The sequence below is a fragment of the Oryza brachyantha genome, chromosome 7 (genome assembly GCF_000231095.2).
Source record: "Oryza brachyantha chromosome 7, ObraRS2, whole genome shotgun sequence".
In the NCBI taxonomy this organism is placed as follows: Eukaryota; Viridiplantae; Streptophyta; class Magnoliopsida; order Poales; family Poaceae; genus Oryza; species Oryza brachyantha.
In genome coordinates this window covers 13,915,662-13,939,419 of record NC_023169.2, presented here as the reverse complement: position 1 = coordinate 13,939,419, position 23,758 = coordinate 13,915,662, and the positions used below count along the sequence as shown (strand labels likewise).

General features: G+C 43.8%; 2 protein-coding genes across 2 annotated transcripts; one reads left to right on the top strand and one right to left on the bottom strand.

Moving 5' to 3' along the window:
- The first annotated feature begins 1,394 nt into the window (after positions 1 to 1,394).
- LOC102717452 lies at positions 1,395 to 3,340 on the top strand. The gene is made up of 2 exons (XM_006658628.2): positions 1,395 to 2,157; positions 2,712 to 3,340. The coding sequence occupies exons 1-2, from the start codon at positions 1,702 to 1,704 to the stop codon at positions 3,072 to 3,074; spliced, it is 819 nt and encodes a 272-aa protein (XP_006658691.2). The 5' UTR covers positions 1,395 to 1,701; the 3' UTR covers positions 3,075 to 3,340.
- Positions 3,341 to 14,030: 10,690 nt separating this feature from the next.
- Positions 14,031 to 18,499, bottom strand: LOC102717173 (vesicle-associated protein 4-2-like). The gene is made up of 7 exons (XM_006658627.3): positions 18,058 to 18,499; positions 16,586 to 16,656; positions 16,429 to 16,510; positions 16,227 to 16,342; positions 14,700 to 14,777; positions 14,486 to 14,605; positions 14,031 to 14,400 (listed from the first exon to the last, which is right to left on the bottom strand). The coding sequence occupies exons 1-7, from the start codon at positions 18,353 to 18,355 to the stop codon at positions 14,341 to 14,343; spliced, it is 825 nt and encodes a 274-aa protein (XP_006658690.2). The 5' UTR covers positions 18,356 to 18,499; the 3' UTR covers positions 14,031 to 14,340.
- Positions 18,500 to 23,758: the final 5,259 nt, after the last annotated feature.

Sequence of the window (23,758 nt, the reverse complement as noted above, 5' to 3'; positions counted from 1 at the left end):
AACTGTATTAGTTGGCACATGTTTACCGTAACCCATAGCGCTAGTTTACATACAGCGCTACTCATTTTCTCTTTGCGAGGAACATCCAGCACTACTAGTACTCGGATTTCCAAATGGAGAAGAAATACACATCCTCGGAATGACCGTCACCAACATGGATTGACGGCGCCACGAGAACAGTACGAACAAGATCAAATTTTGCTTACACTTTTGGTGTGCTGACTCAACGAGTTGGGCCACGATCAACTGGCCACGTCAGTGATCAATATTCCATATTAGTTGAAGCTAATTTCAAAACCACTGAATAAATTGTTTTGCACTAGTATCTATGGTTGAGGGATCCTAATATCCTGTGTACATGGTTTTACGTTTTACAGTCAAACGACGTGATTCACACTATCAGTAGTTGAGGGAGGCAATACACACTTGGTCGCGACGAGCAAAAGCGACTTCCACCTTACTCCTTCATCCAAAAAAACAATTTATAAAAATAAAAATAAACCATAACTATATCCAGATTTATCTCCAGAAGACAGAGCAAGTGCTTACCAAGGTGTGGACCCTCCCCGTAATGTGGGCCAAATAACCTGTGGGCTGGCACGAGCGTGCAGGGCTTGCTCCGATAACGTGTGGGCCCGAACGGCGTTCCGACTTACGTGCAGGCCGTAGCATATGGGCTCCAACAACTAAATGTAGCGCATAGTATGTTGGCCAGAACGGTACTTGCACGATTGTCCGGGCCGTAGTATCTGGCCCAGAACAGGATTGCCTAGCTCGCACGGCCCAATGCGTGTCTGCACGCTGCAGGTAGGCACCGCACCGACAGAGATAAGATATTCAGATAGCACGTCCATGTACCGTCAGGTGCACGGCCGTAGTCGCCATACCGCTCGCGAACGCGATCGCCGACGAAAGCCAAGCTTGGCGCGACATCGATCGCCTCAGCACTTCAGCAATCAGGGTTATCGTTCCTTTTCTTTCTCGAATAAGAGCAGCTAGCAGTCAGGACTGTCAGCACATCAACTCCTAATTAAACACTGTGACCCCCAAGAACTTGGCAGGGAATTAGCACAGGAACCGCGCAGCAATGTTTGGATTATTCACCGAACAGATCGACCGATCGACACCGTTCGGCAAACCGAAAGCTGGCCCCGCAAAATACACCGTGCCAAATGATCAATGGGTTCCAGTTTGCATGCAGCAGGCAAGCAAAAGTGCGCCCTTTACCACTGCATTAAGCCATTAATCTTTTGCCCAAGAAGACAAGGGCGTCGTGCGGTGCATTATTAGAGCAACGCGCGTCATCGAGATCGCACTGGAGAGGACAGCTAAAACAAAAGAAGAACTTGGACTATGCAATGTCAATACAAAAGAGGCAGAAAAACAAATAAAGAAGAAGCTCAAGAGGGGTAGCTAACACATGGCCTGAGCCGGAGAGAGATCGAGCCAGACAGATCGTCGCCGACGTAGATGCTAAAACTAGCAGTTGCGTGCTGTCCCAGGCTGGTATCATGTTGCCGTCTCCCCCGCCACGTTAGTCGTTCCCTTTCACCCACCCAACGACGACCACCACCTCTTAACTTACCTTACCCGCCACACACCACACGGCTTAGCTAGCTTAGCTTAGCTAGGAGCAGCTGCTACCTCTGCTCTGCTCGGTTCATTCCCTTCACGGCTAAGCTCGCGATCGTGTGTCACGACATGGCGCCGCGGCTGCTGTCGTGCTTCGGGAGGGGGAGCGCAACGGCGTCGGCGCCGGAGCCGGCGGAGGAGGCGGCGGCGGCCCCGGGGCCGGTGCTGCTGGAGCTGTTCTGCTCGCAGGGCTGCGGCGCGTCGCCCGAGGCGGACGCCGTGGCGGCGCGGATGGCGCACGAGGACCAGCAGCGGGCGGCGGAGGAAGGCGGCGGCGGCGGAGAGCGCGGCGTGGTGGTGCTGGGGTTCCACGTCGACTACTGGGACTATCGCGGGTGGAAGGACCCGTTCGCGTCCAGCGCGTGGACCGTGCGGCAGAAGGCGTACGTGGAGGCGCTCCGGCTCGACACGCTCTTCACCCCGCAGGCCGTCGTGCAGGGGCGCGCCCACTGCGTCGGCACCGAGCAGGACGCCCTCGCGCAGGCCGTCCGCGACGCGCCCCGCTACCCCGCCCCCGCCATGAAGGTACGTGCCGTGCGTGCGTGCGTGACGCGCCAACAACGCCCCGCCAGATCATCCTGGCTCTTGCACCGTTTCCACGATGTCCATGGATCGATCAATACAAAAGTTGCGTGCTGTTTGTCGTGGTGCTGCACGTACTGCAACTCTGGCTGGCCTAATTGTTTGATTGGTTCGGCAAAACGTAGGTCAAAAGTTTACGTACAGCTGCGTGCATGTGCTGCTTCATTGCATCCGATCTGTCCTGGACACCCAGGATTCCGGTCGATCGATCTGACGGCACTGCCGTTAAACTGATGAAGTAGATCTCATCGATCGGTACCAATTCAGATCAGCATTATCTTTTTTTTTTTTTTGAAGTAGTCCGCAGCTTAATTCGTTGCCATCATCCAGATGGAATGTCATGGTCAGGATAACGTATCCGTGAAACAAACGTGCACACGACTTAAAGTATAGAATTAAAATGTTTGGACAACCAGCAAGCAATATCATCATCTCGGTGATCTGGTTACTGATTTGCATCTTGCACCGACACTCTCGTGTGGCCCGTATATATGCAGGTGACGTTCCAGCGGGCGAACCCGAGCACGCTGCAGGCGTCGTTCACGGGGACGCTGCGCAGCCGGATGGAGGGCGGCGGCGGGAGCGTGGTGGTGGCGCTGTACGAGAGCGGGCTGGTGACCGACTGCGGCCGCGGCGAGAACAAGGGGAAGTCGCTGCTGAACGACCACGTGGTGCGGCGGCTGGAGAAGGTGGCCGCCGTGCGCGACGGCGCGTCGGCGAGGAAGACCGTGTCCGGGTCCGTGCAGTTCCCGCTCTGGGACGGCTTCCGCGCCTCCCGCTGCGGCCTCGTCCTCTTCGTCCAGAACGCCGCGCTGCAGGTGCTCGGCGTCCAGCACTTCGACCTGCCGGACAACGTGTAAAGCCTGCGCCGTGCAATGTACTGGAGTAGCACGGTGATTATATTCTTTTGTACTAGAGCATATGCTTGGTTGATCGATTGATCGACGTGTTGTATTGTTGAAGATTTGTTGGTTGAAGAGGTTAGAGCCTTAGAGGAGAGTGATGGGTTGGAGAGACATCACATATGGGGGCGTTGCAGATGTAGTGTCTTCTTTCACGATGGGATGAACGTTCTGTGTGCGTAATTGTTGTTGGGAGCTGAGGCTGCTCGGTTCGTGAGGTTCTACTACTCTGCCGTTGATCCATTGTTCGTTTTTTTTCCTGTGGGGGGCCGTTATCCTGTAATATGCGTGCTCCTGTGGCCTGGAAAGAATACTGGGTTGTGGGCCGAAGTGGCCGAAGTGATCGGGGAGGTCCTTCGTGGCCGGCAATAAGAATACAAGACAAGTTGTGGGCCGTTAGCAAGATGTTTTTGACGAAAAATTCGTCGGCCTGGATCTCACAAAACTTCCTGAAAAATGTCTATGTATTTTTGTTTCCAATTATGCTTATAGATCAAAAATTAAATATTGAGTTTATTTGTATTTTTTATCCTTTACTTTTATATAAGCATATATATATATATATATAAATTTTACCTATAAATTAGTTTATAATCATTAATAAATGGTTTCGTTTATGCTTATTGTTTTTAGTCACCCACTAAAAAATGTCACCGGTAGTTACTCACTAAAAAGAGTCACATGTAAGTTAGAGGGAAAAACCTAAAAGCATCATAAATTTTAGTCAGTCTGGAACGACTATAATCATGTCGAGCCCCTAGCATTCAGAATGATTAGATGGTCAATATCTTTCTCGGTTTTTTATATTGAGAATTTCTAGCATTCAGAATGAAAGTGGTAAAGGCCTAAAAATTATAATAAATACTATTAATATTCTTATTACTAAAGCTGGCAGCTGTGATGCCAGCTGATTGGTCCATTAAGTGGCCCTCAATTTTACTTACACGTGTCCCTGCAACATCCGGCCTCTATTGGTCCGTTAGGTAGTAAAAAATATTCGGCACCATTTTAACATATATGTACAACTACACAATTGTTTCTAAATATTTGTGCATATGTGGAGTTCCACGTAGTAGCAATGGTAGGTGGTGGTACACTCACCATTTATTAATGTTTTTAAAGTATTTTATATTTTATATTATAAGTCAAATTTAATTTGTCATAAGTCAAACTCTTCGACTTTAATCAAGTTTATAAAAAATGTTCTAACATCTATAATGTTAAATTAGTTTGAGCAAATCTATCGTTAAATATTTTTATTGATGTATTCATTTTTTTGTTGAAAAAAGTTGCTATTTTTTATAAATTTAATTTAAATTTGAAGATATTTGATTTAGTATAAAGCCAACTTGACCTAACATGAAACGGGATAGTATGCAGAAACTGTGTAGAACTACAGCTACCCGTGACAGATTACTCAGCTCTCAAAGGTTCAAAGCTGGACTTGTTGCTGTGCGGCTGTGCCGGACAAGACCAATTTTAATTTAGCTCCAGTAAACTGGGCTCCGTATAAGTTTGGGGGTCTTCTAATCTTCACTGCATAAGCGAAGATCCGAGTTAAATAACTCGACCAATCTTCACTCGAACGAATCCCAACCGAATTCAGGATTCCGTGAATGCCATCGTCTACCTGTGCACCAAGAACGTAGGAGCAACACACCGCACCAGCCGCCAATGATGAACAACGCCTCTCCATCCGGAGAAAAAGAAGAAGAAAAAAAAAAGAAAAACAAAACGTCCGGAGACAGAGATCCGACCGGCGGGGTCCCGTGCCTCTGCCCGCAGGCCGCAGCCTGCGCCACCCGTCTCGCGGAGCGCCGCCGGCGACCGCGATGGCCCCGGCGCCACGTGAAGCCACGTGAAACCGGGGGCCAAATCGACAGCGGGTCCACGGGGCTTCGTGAGTTTGGACGACGCGCTTAACTCTTTCTTGGAATCGACGCCTTCGCTCTCCCGTCTCGTGTCGCACTCCGGCGACAAGGTGGCTCCTGCAGACAAAGGCGGAAAAGGATGGCAAGTTGAAGGCGCCCGCGACCTGCGTCGTGATGAGGCCAGCTAGCAGTAGACGGCTGGCCGGCCGGCCGGCCGGCGAAGTGGCAGCTCGCGGCAAAGACGGGGATTTTTGGGCAACTGCGACTGACCCACCTGAATCTATGGAGCTCTGGAGATCGAATCTGAACATGTACACGCACAGAAAGCTGCCTGCGACGTGCAAACTCTGCAACCTACTCAAGCTCGTTTCGTTCGTGTCGTCGTGCAGTCCCCGTGGGCATGAAAAATGCTACGGTTTTTGTTCGAGGCATGGAAGCTCGAAGCACCCCTCACTACTACTGGTTATGTCAACAACTTGCAAGTTGCAATCCAGTCAAAAAAAGGGATAAAAAGTGCTTGCAAGTTGTTTCTTGCGCACGGGAGCATGAACACAGTTACAAGTAATCATTGCCTTAACAGTCCAAGTGCGAGTGCCACACAGCCCAAAGGCACCTTTTTTTTTTCATGATTTTCAAAAAAATTAAGAAAAAAATTCCATTTTTCAAAGGAGCTCTAATACTTGCCTATGGATCATCCATTGAATTATTGATCCATCATCCATGTAGCCTAGCTTAGTGTAGTCTCCCAGATGATGAAATATTTCTTTCTTTTTTCAATTAATTTCATGAAATATGTACAGGAATCACCATAACCCTATGTACAATATTTCCACATGCCTCAATCTCCACACTTTTCCAGTAGTTAATTCCAAGTTTTCATCAGCCAAGCACAACATCTCAAAGCATCATGCATTCAGGCTATAGCTTACCCCTCCCCATCCTGCCCCTAATAGGGCCCACCCAACCCAGCCCGGCCCGGCCCGTGCAGCCCGAGGCCCCAAAGCCCGTATGACCCGGCCCAACCGGGGGCATGCACGGGCTGCAACTAGCTGGGGCCCCAGCAGCTGATGTACATGGCCTTGCGGAGCGACTCGTCGGCGCCGGCCTGCCTCCGGCCGTCGTCGGCGGCCGCCCGCGCGGCGGCGAGCGCGGCCGCCTGGGGCGCGAGCCCGGCCACCCGCTCCCGCGCCGCCCTCTCCCGCTGCGCCCGCACGGCGGCCACCGTGGCCGCCGCCCACACCCGGCTCAGCTGCGCCATCCTACCAACTAATCACCAATCACTCCCTCCACCCAAAAGCTTTGCGCTTTTCTCCTCTCCTCTCCTCTGAACGCGCGCGCGGTGCGGTGCCACTGCGGCTGGACTGCGGTGGCGGAGGTGGGAGAAAGCGGGAGACGGGGCGGTATTTGTAGCGGAGGAATGGAGGATGCGAGGCGAGGGGGTGGTTTCTGGTTATTGCGGCTGATGGTTTCGCGGAAGGCGGTTTTGCTTTATCGCTTTTTTCTCCCATATGTCGTCATGAATGGGGCGGTGCTTTCTCGCGCGATTTCGACGTACTTCTCGCGAAATGACGACGCAAAGTACAGTATGCTCTACGATCTGCATCTCAAATTCAAATACTGTTTCCGTAAAAAAAACTAATTTATATAAACTAATAGTACTCTCCATTATGGTTTAGCTAACTTTAAGCTATAACATCACTCCACTTGGTGGAGATTGGAGTAGGCGCCGAGTCAGCCATGAATGAGAACAGATCATAAATTTAACCGCGAGTTGACTAACGTCTTATCTCTAGGAAGAGAAGTTCTACAAACTATGTGTAGGAAAAGACCATTAGTCCATTAGGTAATGCAAGTATATACAAGAACTTCAACAGACATTAAGTATGAAAGAACCATGTATATGTAGCTATATATCTATAGCTAGCGGTGAAGTCATAAATTATTTAAAGCCTAGACGACGAACATGATAACTATAATTAAACATATAATCTATACTTTTACTTGCTTGATCATCAGTGTTTTGTATTATATAATTACTAATCTCCAATGGTTTGGCGCCGGAAAGCCCGGGCAGCCAATTTCTCGATTCAATAGAAGCCCAAAGAGATGCATATGGTACTCAAATAAGGATAGGATAGATAAGTCAAAAGCAGGTCTGATTACACCTATTCCTAATCCTAAATAGAATGTAAGGAGGTGGGGATTTCTACGTAAACAGAGTATCCTATTTCCATAGGATAAATCCTAATTCCAGTAGTAGATGAATAATTGCAAATTTTTGTGTGTACGAGATTAGAATAACTTCAAAATAACTGACATAATTTTTTTTTCCTGATCAGAAAAATACATGAAAGAGAAAGGAGGTAGAAAATTTTTTGGATTTATGGTTAAAGAAGAAAAGGAAGAAAACTGAGGTTCTGTTGAATTTCAAGTTGCCCTGGCTACCCGGGAGGTGAATTCTATAGCTAACTATTACGATGATGGTTGTTTTCACGAAAAATAATTTATGAACAATATTTTTATATACATAATTTTAGTGATATAAAATAAGATAAGACTAAAAAAACATGGTGAATTTTTTAAATTAACTCTAAATTTAAATTTGGTTTATAAGTATTGAGAGAAGCGAAAAAACTTAGGCCCCCTTGATTCAAAGGAAATTTATAGGAATTTTAGAGAATTTTATTCTTATAGGAATTTTCCTACGAATCCATGTAAATCAAAGGAATGAACCCTATGAAATTCCTATGGATTGCCTATTCCTATGCAAGTTTTGGAGAAAATATAACAAGAGGTGGAACCTCATGAAAATAATCGTATGAGTCTTTATCTCTTCTCAAATTCATGTGTTTTTTCTGTAGTCCAATCAAACGGTCATTCCTATATTTTTCCTATGTTTTATAATCCTTTATTTTATATTTACATTACTGTCAAAATTTTATATTTTTCTATTTCTACGTTTAATTTTTATGATTCAAAGGACCCTTAGGGTGTTTATCTAAATTGGTTATAGATAACGGGTGATATTCAGCTAGAGCCAGCCGAGTAAGCGCGGTATTATCGCGGGAGGAGGGGAAACCGGCGGGTGATCGTTGGAGGGAGCTTTTGTGTCAAGACTATACAGGTGTCAGGGCTTATCCTGAGGGCAGCAGTGGTGAGTCATCGCTTTCCGGCGATAGGAGGCACATCTATCCATCCAGCACTCCAACCCTCGTCGTCCTCGGATTCCGTTAGGGCATTCTTAACTTAACTTAATGACTAGAATGATTGTCTATAGCATTAAATAAATTATCATTCTCAACCGTTAGAGCATTCTCAACCTAATAACTCGGATGATGTCTATAGCATTAAATAAATTATCATATATAATAAAAAATAATGTGGTAAATGAATAAATGAGAAAAAAGAATAAAACCATGTCTTGCATGAGACATGTTTTCTACGTAACATCCAAGATATCATGTGAAAAAAGTAGCATTAAATTTAAGTGTGGAATAGTGATGTTTATATTGAAAGAGTAGTGTCTAGTACTAGTTTTTTGATGTTGGGAAGTTTATAGAAACCATATATAATGTTATGGATTAAAAATACCCTTACAATATATATATATATATATATATATATATATATATATATATATATATATATATATATATATATATGTGTGTGTGTGTGTGTGTGTGTGTGGCTCAAACGGTACGGACGAGGCAATTTTGTCATGTCTCGCGAGAAGGCACCAATTATTGGTGTTGGGACTTGTAATTTAATTCTTGTCATGATTATGGAGAAATTAGTCTATGGTGTTATCGTGCTAAAAGGGCAAATTAATGCCATGTCATGATTCTCCACTTTGCAGACATTGCTTTTTTTTTTTCCTTTTGCGGGGGCTCCACCTAGCATTCTTATGAGAATTTTTTTAGATTTTTAAATTATCTACTTTGTAAATTACGATAGCCATTTTACGTTATAAATGACTGAATTAACTAATATAAAATTTAAAAATTGTCTCATAAGAATTAATAAAAAAATTATATAATTTTTCAATGAAACAAATCATTTATTAGCTTAAAAAACATGCCACTGAAAAGCCCATAATCCATAATCAGGACAGGGTATTTCTCCCCAGGACTTCATTTGTCGAGTTGTTCTCTGGCTTAAATGGGTACACTTCAAATTTGGAAATGAGCGCCTTCAAGACTCCTTCAGATTACGGTATAATAATAATAATAATAATAATAATAATAATAATAATAATAATTCACATTCCAGATGAGTTGGTCAGTGTTCATACCTTCGATACACAAAGGTAATAAAGAAAAACTAGAGGTAAAGGAAAATCTCCTACACCCATCGAAAAGCATGCGGAAAAACACCACTCAACTTATCTCTTCTTTCCCCATCGTGCAGGAGCGAGGCAAGCCCAGTTGAACACAAGATACTTTGCCAATGGATTACTGTCCTTGTTGGCTACAATGTTCTTTGCCAATGGATTATTGTTCCTGTGGGACCCATTGCCGATGGCTTAGCATGCACAAAGTGCATTGAGATTAGTATTCATTCTAGGACTCCTATATTTTCCATTTGTTTTTCCAAGTGTTCTAAAGACCGTCTTTTAGCTTTTTAAAAGAAAAGGACAAACAATATATTTGCAAACAAAAAATAATTTGTAAATAAAACTTTTATATACGTGTTAGCGACCTAAAAGCCAAAGTTAAAATATAAATTGTAGTGAAAAAATCTTAAAATCAATTCTAAATTTAAGGTCAAAAATTTAAATTTTGGTTTATAAGCATACGTAAAAGCCAAAAGATATTTTATGAGTGTTTTATAATTATTTATTTTGCACATAAAATCCTCCCCTATTCGTATTGTTTTTATGTTTCAAAATGTAAAGCGGGTTCAGTTCAACGTTCCAACTGGTTAGGATTTTTACGGCGGAATTGGTCCATTCGTTTTAAATCTAGATGATGCTCGTATTTATGGCTAATTATTTTTAAGCAGTAGACAACGTACTGCCGATAGTGCTCTGTGCTCAAGGTTTTAATACTTTGAAATGGTATCTTGGCAACCTTTTTGTCTCCAAAATACACAACAGAGTTGTGTATCTTCTTTTTGACAATCTTTTCATCTGTGACGGTTTTGAATACTTTGAAATGGTATCTTGGCAACCATTTTTCTTCGAAGACACGCAAAAAAGTTGTGTATCTTATTCTTGACAACCTTTTCATCCACGACGAATAACTGCACATGTATTCAATATTCAAAAGGTTCAATCAAACTGAAATTTTTGTATCATTGAGACTGCCTTTCGAACTCTGTCGAAGTCCCACGGTCTCCTCTTTTCACATAGGTTTATTGTTATAAGTAAAAATTTAAATATTTAATTTTAAATTTAGAGTAAAGTTTAAGATATTTTTATCGTACTTTTTTTAGCCATTATTTTTAAATTGCTAAGAATACTAATATAAAAAAATTATTCGTACAATAATTTTAATTTACAAATATATCGTTTATCTTCAAAGCCCCAGTATCCGTCCATTAATTAAGGTACGATCTCTTCAGAGACCAAGAGCAAGGCGAGTGTTTTTTTAGGAAGAGATGCAAGGCAAGGCAACTGCTTGCATGATCCTTTTTGTTCAAGACTTCAAGTCAAAAGAAGCACAAAACCAGAGGACTCCACCGCCCTCTCAGAATTGCACCTGGAAGTTGGAAGAACTAGCATATGTACATGCGTTTTTAGCTAATGTACACAGATTTTTCTACCATGTTTGATCGATCTCCGCAGGCTACATGCAGCTTCGCATGAGCTTTTCCATGAGCATATTTACGGCCAAGAACTCAAACCGGAGTCGGCTCGATCTGCTCGATGATGCTTTTGATCAGACTCATCATGACCATGCAACGTCTGACATGGTTGCCAATTAGCCGCTTTAGCTTGGACCCCAGCAGCTGAGGTACATGACCATCCTAAGCGACTCCTCGGCGGCGCCGGCGGCCGCCGCCGCCGAGGAGGGCCGGGCGGCGAGCACCGAGACGCCCCGCTTTGCCGCCGACGAGCACGGCTTCGCCACCTGCTCCTTGAGCTCAATGGCGGCGCCCAGCGTCACCGCCATGTACGCCTTGCTTGCCATCGCAAACCTCATCGTTTCTTGTTCTGCTATCGCGTTACCTGTGACCGAAGATGCTAATAAACACTTAAACTTTGAGAGCTCAGAGAATCTCGTTAACAATGGCTGTGAACTGAACTGTGATGTTGTAGATGGAGATCAGAGTTATCAGTGAGCTTAACCTGTGCGTGTGTATATATACAGTTGGTGCCATGGGCAACTTGGCAAGATGGCTAAGGTCAGTGGCCAGCGGTTTTGGAGGTAGCTGGGAAAACAGGCGGCCGAGTAGACCATAGGTTCCTTCAAACCAGGAGCTCAGCGAGGCGCCGAGTCCATGGTATAGCTCGAAGGGCCATCCGGTTTGGATGTGGACTGCATATTCGTGGCTTGTCTTCTCTGCAACATCCAACCGATCGATGTTGCCTGTGCCTGTCAACTACATCACCCGTTTTTGCCTGCAACTTTCAGCACAAACTTGGTATGCAGTTCCTCTCTTGGCCCATATTTGCTTCACATTTACTACTGCGGTGTTCTAAAGAGGATTTACTGAAAACCACATGCAGATGAGATGCTAGAGGGTGAAAAGCCGAGGCATAGAGATAGTACTGCCTATAATCACCATGTTTTGGATAAGTTCTAACTTTATAAATTATAATCTTGCTGATCTGGGACGTTTATCCATTGCAATTGACACATGTGCAGGGCGAGAATTTGGTTGGCCAGAACAAAACCTTTTCTTGCTGCAGCCTGCATGTGCTACTGTTTCAGTGTTTCTCATATGCCTCTGCTTGCCTGACAAATTAGCAGGACAGGTACAGTAACCTTTAATGAAAATTAAGAGCGTCTGTCACGCATATAATTGTGGACGTTCCGAACGTATACGGATTACTAGTTAATTAATTAGGACTAGTCATTGGATCACCAATAAGGAGCAATAATTAAAGTGACAAAGGTTGCAGTTAACCGCGTAGATTCAGATCATCCAATGCAAGTATTATACTATGGGTATAGAGATCTTACGAATCTCATCTTGGATCATCATCATTGTAGCTTTCTGATCAGGCAACTTCATTTTGCTCGCAAGTGGATGTCACCTTCAGGAAATCGGTAAAGCTTAAGTGGTTTTATAATGCATTAGGATAGAACTAACGATGGTGTTTGACATGATGAAGTGATTAAACAAGTAGCAGAGCTGTAGTTGGTGCCATCTGTGAGCTGATAAGAACGTTGGGTAATTGTTTATTAGATCAGTTATCTTTTGACAGTGACTAGTTTTCATTGGATAATTCTCACCTGGATTATCATCTTTTGACTTGATTCCGACTTAATAATAGGTAACGCCGTAACGGTATAATGTTCCTTGACACTCCAATGAGGAAGCGTTGCTTTGTTAGGGTAAAAAAATGCTAATTTGACTACTTGATCAGATAAATATATTTTGTGGTATATTTCGTGGAAAATATAATTTAGTGAAATAATTAAATTCATATATTTTGACTTGCAAGCATAGAGATGCCTAGACGCACAAGAACAATTTGCAGGTGTCAAAATCAGGGTTCGTAATTCATTTGAATTTCATCGCCCAAATTTTGGATCTACCAAAATGGGTTCACATTTCAACCACAAAATCAGGTGTCAAAATCAGGGTCCACAAGTTTATCATTTCACTGGGTTCACATTTCAACCACAAAATGGGTCTCCCATCATTTCACTTTTTGGAAGAAAAGAGAAACAACCTATTTAAAAAAGAAAAAAAAAATATATATATATACATGCCTATAGAGATTTAAAACAAATATTCTAACATAAACTGTGATAAAAAACCATAAATCTAATTCAAAATTAAATTGTAGAATTCATATTTTAGGTTATAAACAAAATGATAGGAGCCTAGAAACCCTGGTCAAATGGAAGTAAGACTATAAGACGTACATCTAATTATTAATAATTAGGGATACATGCTCTCTTGCAATAGTCTCTACGGGGATAGCGATTCACATTAAGGTCTACCTACACATGCTCACATGTCACTGTACATAATTTATTTTATTTGTAGCTAGTGCCACCTCTATCCAAAATATAAGAGGAATATATAAATATATATCCAAAATCCTATATATTATGGACGGAGATAATATTCACTTGCTCTCTCAGTTTTTAATGTTATACTATATCTGTCCTAAACTATTTGTTACTCTATGTTGTTTTGTATAGATTAAGGTTTTAAAAGAAATGTCCACAGTGCCTCTCATTAAATAATATGTGGTTGGAAGTGGGATTATAATTGAGGGTACAATAGAAAAAAAATTGAATTGAAGGTGATTGATGAGATAAATACTCTTAGTGATTTTCTTTTTAGGGCAGAATTTAAATCCTAAAGTGGCAGTATTTTGTAACGGAGGGAGGAATGTTGAGTTTGAAGGGGAGGGGTGAAAAGGAAGATATTACACAAAATGAGATATCTTATTAGTGAATATTAAGTAAGTATTAACTATTGTAAATTTTAAAAATAAATTAATATGGTTGTTTTGTATTCTTTTTTTTTTGGGCAAAAACACATAATTTTAGTAGCTTGGAAGCATGCTCATGAAAAACAGTGGAGTTTTCACCCTATCATGCATAATCAAATGATGCCTAAGTAACTTTAGGTTTATACTATGTTAAATATCTTCAAATCTATCCAACTTTATAAAAAGTAGCATATTACTAACATAAAATAAATATACTAGAAAAATATATTCCATGATTGGTTTAACAAAACGAATTTGATGTTAAGAATGTTACCATTTTTTATAAGCTTATTAAACTTAAAGAGTTTTAATTTAGAACAAAGTCAAATTGACCTGTACGCACGATATAAAACAAATGGAGTAAATTACATGGGGGCATGAACCATGGAAGTATTAGAAAATGAAAAAAAAAATCGCTGACAAACCGATACAAACAGGTAAGCTGATGATAGATTGTGCCTTCCCTTACAATACAGAGAAGATGGCGCTTGTGAACTTTATTGTTTTGACAAGCAGATTTTAGCGCCAACACAGAGCAGCACATATGTGTTATTACAGTTACACAGCAAGCACTGAAATACCCGAGTTAGACTGTTCTTTTGGCGACTGATCCTGCAAGCACACTAGACTACCACACACTAAACTATCAACCACAAAATCTAGCAGTTTACAAGAATTCCACAGCACATTTCTGAACCCAAATTATGACTTTGGTAGCAGAAGAAAAACACAATTTTTACACTGAGTCAACCACTTCAACCTGTTGTTGTGCGAGGTATCTTTCCCTCCGTTCTTTCTGCGATTAACACATGGAGGATGGATTTTCAGGATTGGGAAAATGAAACGAATCAGAGGAAGAGCTAGATGACTAGGAGACATACCCATTCATCGATGACAAGCCCTTCACCAACAATTTTTGGGCCATTCTCTTCTGGAGGTTTCTTCCGTGCCTCAAGTGCAGCCTCAGCCTCAGCTAACTGATTGTTTAGCTTTTCCAGTTGCTTTGAAAAGAAAAGACCAGTAGTCAGATATTGTAGAACTTTCTGTTCCACCGAAAAGGTTATGCATATATAAACACTGTTTCTATTTGCTTACTGGGCCTGGATTTTCAACATTCAAGAAAACAACCCTCAGGATCTTCTCAACTACGGCTTGATCTTTCTGCTCATCAAACTGCAATAAACAAAATAGGTCATGCTTCGGTACAGCAAATATCAACAAATGACTGATATCAGGAAGGACACTATAGTAACATAACATGCTAAAACCAAATGGATAGGTGAAGCATAAAGTTCAGTGGGTTCCAGCAACCATATGACATATGCCTCACATTCAAACCATACCAAGGACAAGGACTGCCAACATAAAAATTGTGTCCACCCAAGATCCAAACCAAAGCCACGGAACTAAAATTGATAGTACATGAGACCTTGCATAGTTTTAGTGAGATGGGCACCATGAACTCGTTGCTTTAGGGAAAAAAGGTATACCAACTCACTGAATCTCCATGTTCATCGCTCGTATGTTCTAGCATAAATATGAGATGTGAAACATTGCAGAACAATAGAGAAAAAGGGTTTAATGTTAGTGTTAGACACCACAGTTACACAATTATAGTGACGGAATCTACTTAACATCCTGGCATGGGGTTTATAGTTTGGTTCACATGTACATATACCCGTTAAAGAGGTTTGATATGAGAAAGGAACAAAGTTCTGTTTTGACATGAACATTTTTATGTGTGATTGTTGCTTTCTAAGGCTTATTAACTGTTTGTGACTTTATCTTATAGCCTACTTCCAAGGGATGAATCCATAAACGAATTTTATTTAGGGAAATTTCTGATCTCTCTGCATTTTTTTTGTTGTAATATACAAAAAGGTCCTCACAAGTGCTATTAATTAGACCCTGGAATAGATCACGACCCATAAATTGGAAAGTTTGCTTTATTCTGCCTCAGCGCCACCACAAAGGTATCAGGGAGCATGGTTTGTGCCCACTTCTAATACGACAGTGACTTAATAGACCTTGGTCACAATCTTAAGAAAAATCCTTAGCCCATCAAAGAGTCCATAATCACTAAACTAATTAATCGATTAAGCAGGCTAAGTGGCTAGCTTGGTCATTCTACTCAAGATGCATGCTAGTACCATTGCACTAATCTGTTGTTCTTCAGTCTGTGCATAGGCAAAACTTGTCTGGAGAGTTAGCTTTAGCATTAGCAGCACATTATCTAACTGGGCTGCCACACCATGGCTTCCCAACCGAGCGTTCAGTAAAGGCTTTCCACCTATGGGTAACTGTCCTTATCTGAACACTGTCTAGATCTACACAGATACCATCACCTGTGGCTATGGTCCCCAGACCTCACCCCCAATTCTCCAAGGTCTCTACCATTTCTCTAGTTTTGCTACTTGTGAATCAACCACCCTTTCAATGGAATTACTAAAAATAGACAACCTATGCACCAGTTATTTAGATTTTGCAGTAAGTCTAAACTCACCCTCTTAAAAAGATTTATACTTTGGGATCAATGCTGTCAACCAGAAAAAGTTTTCTACGTGACTTACTAGATAGAATGGAAAAGGAGCAGCATAGTTTAAAAGAAAAGCATTAACTGACCAGTTCTGGTGCGTATTCCATGGGTCCTTTAACCTTCAAGCTCAAAATCTTGAACTTAACCTTGCACTTCTGTAGAACATTCTCATTGTTCTCTGGGTGCTCGACAAACTTGAAAACTGTCAATCAGATGGAAACAGAAATAAGCACCAAAAGCACCAAACAGAAAGCAAATCGATGTAAAGAAGGTGATCAGTTGTATTACCAGTTGCTATGATGGTCTCCCCAGGGGCAAGTATGGCTCCAGGAGGGCGCATGAAGCAGCTCTTGGGTGCAGTTGTTTGGAACTAAAGATAAAAATTTCAGTTAACAACAGCTGTATGAGTAAAGCTGTGGGAACATTACAAATCAAATATACAAACCTTAAATGCTACATGAGACTTGCTTGTGTTCTTTATCCTGATTGCACTCCTCACCTGCTGCCCTGGTTGATCTGCAAGGGAAGTAGCAAATTTATATTAGCATCTATTTGCAAAAGAAACAATGTTAAACAATTAATAAGCAAAACTTGAATTCCTCTTCTTGCTTTCCCCTGCTGCTGCTCATTGTAATAGGAAACTCTATATTTAAAGGGGAGATGTTATCTTACTGAATGCAGGAAGGAATAACACAAGGTTTCCCAACTCCCTGTACCTCACCAATGAGCATACACACTGACAAATAAATAAACCCAGGGCCAGACATTCCCACTCCTATGGCTATTCCTTATCTATATCTCTGATCCGATAACAGTAAATAACATAAACACACCAAAAAGTATTTACACTGCTCTCCCACCCCCGACACACACACAACAAAACAAAGAAAAGCATTTGGCATTGATGTTCCAGGAAAATTGGCTAAACCACCATCTTTGGATGTTTGCGAATTTGTTAACCGCCTTCTTAAAACGACAAATTTGAAAAGATATGGCAGTTTTCCATAACAGTCTTACCCACGTAGTAGCAAATCGCAGAACGACAACACCATAGTACCAAACAGAATATATATGTATTGTAGCTTGCAAGCCTACCAGGAAATAGTAGCAAATTGGTGCAGTAAGTATGTTTTGTTTCTTTTGAATCAAGCAGAGTTTGATTCTCAGTTTTATCACTACAAACTTGAGAATTGAACCCTGAACAATCAACCAAAGCACAATGGTGTATACAGCCTGATCCTAATCTTCATGCAGTCATATGCTCCCCTTCCAACATAACAGTTACATCTCCTAAGTATATCAGATAACAGACAACAAACAGCGTACCGGCAGATAGCTGCTGCTCACAGTCTTACACCATATAGGCTAATAAACTAAATATCGCATATCTACATGCTTAACTAGCCTATCAGAATTCTACTTCAACTGCTCAAGCATCTCGGAATCTCTACCAAGATCTCAGCGTTGGCACATTCAGTCGGAAATTCTACTCAAGGAATTCACAAAGGTTTAGATCCAACTCCGAGATCGAGGACATTCTAACTCCTGTGACAAGATCAAGAAACCCAGATGTGAAACGCAGCCCAAAATGGCAACTTTTCCCTCTGGCCAACCAAAACGACTCCCAAAATGGAACCCTAATGAATACATTTTTTCAGCAAAGTTAAGGAACCCATTCGCTGAATCACTCCGTGAGATCGCGACTTCCTCCCACACACGTTAAATCCCACCTCTAAACGGCGGAGATCGAGCATAACATACCAAGACTAGCCGCGGAACTGAACACAGAGCGCGCCGGGAGGGTATTAGCCAGTAAAAACAGGCAAAGATCGCAGCTTTGCACTCCCCTCATGGCCTCACCCCACAATTAAACAAGAGGAGCCCAAAAAAAAAAACTCGAATTCCTCGCGCACTCACATGGGAAGTAGAGCTTGTTGGGCGGATCGAGCCGGAGGCGGCGCCGCGCCGGCAGCAGCGACTTGGCCACCGACGAGATCGACCCCGCCGGCGCGCCCTGCACCCCACCGTCCCCCGCCACGGCGCCCTCGTGGCCGTACCGCCCGGCGGAGTGGTGGATCCCGGCCGACGAGGACGACGAAGGCGCCGGCGCCGTCGCGCCGCCGGGCTGCCAGAAGGGCATGCGGCAGAGGTTCCAGAGCTTCCCTCCGCCGGAGTCGCCGGCCGCCGCGTACCTGTCCTCCCCGGAGATCGCCATGGGGGAGGAGGAGGAGGAGGAGTTGAAGGGAGAAGAAGTTACCACTCACCCACGGAGGCAGTGCTGGTCTGGTTTGCCCAGCTCGGCTGCTGCTGTGCTTTGGCCTCTCTCCCTCTTCTTCTAAAGTGATCTTTCTTTCACCTCAGCTTTAGCTACAGTACATTCTTATGCCACCTCTTTTATCTCTTTCACTGGTTGACTTTCATTTTTTTTTTCTGGGCTGTTGGACTGTGGCTTCGTGCTGCTGCTGGTATAGTGAAACTAATCATGTAGCCCTGATGGGCAGTTCAGTTCTGTAATTACTATTACAGGATACTTCTGCTCCTACTTCACTTGGGTATAGGATTTTTGCTGTATCATGCATTACAGATTTATAGTATAACAGGCCATAAAACAGTGGTATTTCTTGATAAATCCTTTTTTTTTTGCTAGGGTAGAAATATTTTTACATGACGAGAAAATATGAAAATCGTTGTCCATACCTAGCGTGTGTAGTATGTATGGCACGTAGACAGTGCTAGAGCACCACTTTTCTCTACGGTGATTTAGCTTTCTTGGTCAATACGATATGTAGGGCACACCAATACCTAAAAATATAATAGGAAAACATTTATTGAAATGGAACAAGTGGATGACGCGTGGGTTCTTAAAGTTGCACTAAGTTGGAATTTGGGTTTATGCATTTCATGAGTCTAGAATTATAAGGGTTAATCCTCTCTACTATGTATGGATTAATTACACTTTGAGTTACGTATATTCATCAAAAATGTAAATTGATCAAGTCTAAACCTACTTTTCTACTTAAGCTAACTAAACAGACAACAATCATTTGGAAGTTGATGACCACATGGACAATATAGTACACATTTAACATATCGTTAAATATCTCGCTTAGTTTGCTAGGAAAATACAATCATCCCAAGCAAAACTCATTTGGAAATCGTGGTTCCCTCAAAATTCAAGTTCTTTCCTTGGCTACTACTACCTCCATCTCATAATATTACTAGTGCTTGATTATGTAATATTCAATACCGGGTTTTAATATTATGAGATGGATAAAATACTCAAAATAGAAATTGGACCTAGGATAGACTCGACTGTGCTTTAGAAAACTGTAATCAACCAAACAATTTTGCGAGGATTGGCATGTGTTCCAATCCATTTGGAAAGAAGTGGCACAAAGATTGCACTATGGATATGTAGATTACAAAGTGCATGACTCACTCCTAGACTGGTGGAGAAAAGCTCAAGGAAACACGAGAAGCACAAGTAAAATGGATGAAGACTCTTCTAATTTTGGTCTCTTAGGAAGTCGGGTACGAAACAAATAGAATGGTATTTAAAAATAAGTAGACGAGTGAGGAGCATTGTCACACCCGGAGTTTTGTCCTAAGCCTAAAATCGTAAAAAGAAATCCGTAAATAACAATTGGCTTAATTAACTCATGAAGAATCCCTCTAAAAGGAATTAATTCAATTAAATCGAGGCTCGCAAATCGACTAACTGGATTTAAATTCAAATTGCAGAAGTATAAAATTTAGCCAAACAAATTAATTTAAAACTCGGCACAAGTGGAGTTTTCCTTTTTCCCTCTTTTTTTTTCCTTTCTTTTTCCCTTCCTTCTCAAATTGGGTCGTAGTCCAATTTTCCTCCCTCCTTTTTCTTTTTCCCTTTTTTCTTTCTCTCTTTTCCTTCCCGGGCCGGCCCAGCCGAGCCGGCCCACTTCCCCTCGGCCGGCCCAGCCGACCGGCCCCGGCCTCCCCCTCTCCGCGCGCGCTCCGCCTAGGCCGCTGCCCCGGCCCAGCTCGCCGCGCCGCACTCGCCCGCGAGTCCGCGCCGCCTCCCTCCTCCCTCGCGCCACTGACAGGTGGGGCCTACTTTTCAGCGACCGAAACCCCGCCTCCGCGCCAGCCCGCGTCGCGCCGAGTCCGAGTCCGCGCCGCCGCCGCAACCGCCGCCGCCGCAACCGCCGCCGCCGAGACCGCGTCGCGCCCGACTCGGTCTCCAACCTCCGCCCCGCCCTAGCCGGCGCCGCCACCCTATAAATCCCGAGCCGCTGCGCGCCGTCGCCCACTTTCCGCCTCCGCCCGAGTCGCCGCCGCGCTGTCGTCGTTCGCCGCCGCCGGTTGATCTCGCCGCTGGCCGCCGGTCGTCGTCGTCCAGCTGCGTCACCGCCTCCGCCTCGCTGTCGCCGACTTGCTGCCGCCCTCGTCGCCGCCAGGGAGCCTCCCCAGCGCCGCGCACTCCTTCGCCGCCCGGTCGCCGCCGCGTCCGGCCTCCTCGCCGTCGCCAACCGATCTCCGCCGCCACCGCCGAGCTTCCGCTCCTACCCGCGTCGCCACCTCCGTCTCGATCTCGCCAACTCGTCCGCACGGTCGCCGCCGCCGGTGAGCGTCTCCCTTCACCTCCCCTCTCTCTCTCCCTTCCCGGCCGACCGCCGCCGAGCCGCACGCCGTCACCGGACAGGTGCGGACCACGTCCTCGCCGTCGCCCGCTGCGGTCGTCGTCGCCTTCGCGAGGCCGTTGTCAAGCCGCCGCCACCCGCGCCCGTCCGCGTCCACGCTCGCCGCCTGGTCGTCGTCATCGCGCCAGTCCGCTGCCGCCGCCTTGCTCGGCTGCGCCGCGTGCGCCGCCGTCTCGGTTGTCCGCCGCGCGCCGTCGCCGGTCGCCGTCGCGCCGTCGTCGCTGTGCCGTGCGCTGTCGTCCGCGTTGCCCCTGCTGCCGGCCGCGCTCTCTCCTCCCTCTCTGTTCCCCTCTCGCTGACCGAGGGGGCCCACCCGTCAATCACCCCGCGCCTCTCTCCTCTCTCTCCTCCCGTGGAACCCAGCTGTCAGTCTCTCCTCTCCCCTCTCTCCCGCCGACAAGTGGACCACACCCGTCAGCGCCTCCTCTCTCCTCGTTGACGTCAGCAGCCCCATTAATTGCGCAATAATTGATTTAGGACTTTTCTGTTTAGCTAAAAAACCCAGAAAACTTCTAAAATTCATAAGTAATTCATCTAGTCTCCGTTTAGGTCCATTCAAATTTTATTAAATTCATAAAATTGTCAAGATTCCATTAAAAATACTTTCTTTTGCTATTTCAGTAGAGTTTGTGCCTGTTTTATTTACTTTTGTGCTTTGTCGCTTAGATTCGGACCCCGCCGAAGAGTCGGTTTAATTCGAGATCGTCGCCGAAGTTCCCCAGGGGCCAAAGCAAGGCATGTGACACTCATCTTTGATCATATTGAACCCATTATTGCAAATTCCCACTTTATGTATTCAAATATGCATTGTTTTGATTAAAGTATCTATTGTATTTATTTTCTTCGGGTAAACCTTATTATTATGCCGTTGTTTATCCAACTTTATTCATTGATGGACCAGGGGTAACTTGATTAGGGTTAGGCTTAGGTTAATGCTTAGCCGTGCTTAGAACAAATAGCTCATGGGATCACATTTAATCATGCTTAGTTCTGAATAGCTGAGATATTGGTTCATTACCCGGTTCGGGTTAATGTCAACTAAAATATTGATAATGGTGGGCTGTGGGTGCATGGTTTTGAGAGTCGCACCCATAGCAATTAAGGACCGGTTCACGGGAAACCCTGGAAGTAATTAAGTGCTAACCACATGCCGAAATGGGTAAGGTGGGATTTGAAGCATGACTTCGAACTATTTGACGTACCGAGGCAAGGGTAGGCATGATGGAGTATGGACGGGCAATCGTGGTGTAACGAAAGCCTCTGCTGCTTCTGGATCTACCAAGGCATAAGAGGGGACTGCCCGACTTGGTGTAAAGGAGGGGATGAAACCTGAAGTGTGGTACGATTAAATAGGGTGGGTTGTGTAACGGGTCCTATCACGGTCTCCTTTCCAGTATACCATGGTGGTATGTCGGCGCACGTTCAAGTGTAGTGGAGTCGTGTCTTGTGGGTACAGTAGTACACCTCTGATCAGAGTATAAACTATTCGAATAGCCGTGCCCACGGTTACGGGCGAGCTCCCAGCCTCACTGTGATTAGTGAACCTTTAATAACTTGAGTAATTGGTTTTTCACTCGGGACTACTGCAACGTGGTGTAACGTTGAGTAGTGGTTGGGCCTGTCGCAACGTGGTGTAACGTTGGACAGTGTTGTGGTATTTTACAACTGCTATTTACTTATGCTTTACTGTATTCAATTACCTTTATTCTTTTTAATCTCTGTTATTTGTTTAACTGCTGCTTTATTGCAACTAACTCTAGCCTGTCCTTGTTAATCCCTATGCATCATTTATTTCCCCCTTGTTCGTGTTACTTGTTGAGTACGGTGTTTTGTACTCAGCCTTGCTTAACTTTCCCACCCCAGAGCTAGAAGTTGAGTCCGATGAAGGCGTCTCTCAGGAGTAAGCTGTTCCGTCGTCGAAGCTTTGCCTGTGGACTGGAGCCGTACCCGCTGGAGCTAGTCTACCTTTTTCTTTCCGCTGCATTTCCGCTAGAATAACCGTAATTTTCAGTTGTTTCTAAGAACGATAGTTATGTAATCAACATTGTCTTTTTGTGTACCCTGGCTGGTCCTGGACAGGGATTTAATACATAATTAAGTTCAGAAATTCGTGTGAAGAATTTCTGGGCGTGACAAGCATATAGTGTCAAAGATCACGAAAGAAACCAGCCTATGGAAACTATGTGGAGCAAAATAACTTTTGAGAATTATGCCTATCTAATTCCCTTGTGAGCGCAAGGTGACGAGGTGTTTACCCCTTATTCTCTAACTTCGTTTTGAAGGTCATGTACTAAATCTCTATTCACCTAGATATAGTACCAACAATTCATGTATCTATTAAAAAAATCTACTTAGTATTAGGTATTTTGCAATTTGTTGGGATATGTCTCCATCGTCACCGCTCTTTGCCTGATTCATGTTGTAACCAATGGTCCTTCATCCACATAAAAGGAGAAAGCAATCGATCTAACTTGACCCTATCTAGCTATACCATGCTATGAAACAAGTATGAATTGTATGCGGTTAACAATTGCTGGAGCTACGTGTGGAGAACATAATATGGATAGACCAAGGAAGCTCACAAACTGTGGTGGAGGTACGGCGAACTTCGGGAAGAAAATTCATCCTGGTGCAATGATTTGGTTTTCTTATGGCATCTTTAAAGGTAGAGCCCACTATAGACTCTTATCTGATCCACGTCAGCAACAAAAATTTTTTTATAATAGTACGTGTAAATATAGAGTCGGGTATGGTTTCTTCATTAATGTAGCAATTTTTTACACAATTTTTTATCCACCTTCATGCAACAAAGTCTCCTTTAATAAATAATAAGAGTTGACTTTAAACCGTTGTCATGCATAACAATGACTTTTCTCGCTTCTTCCCTCTCTTTCTTCCACATCACCAAATTTATTTGTGTAACGATTAGTAGAGTCAAC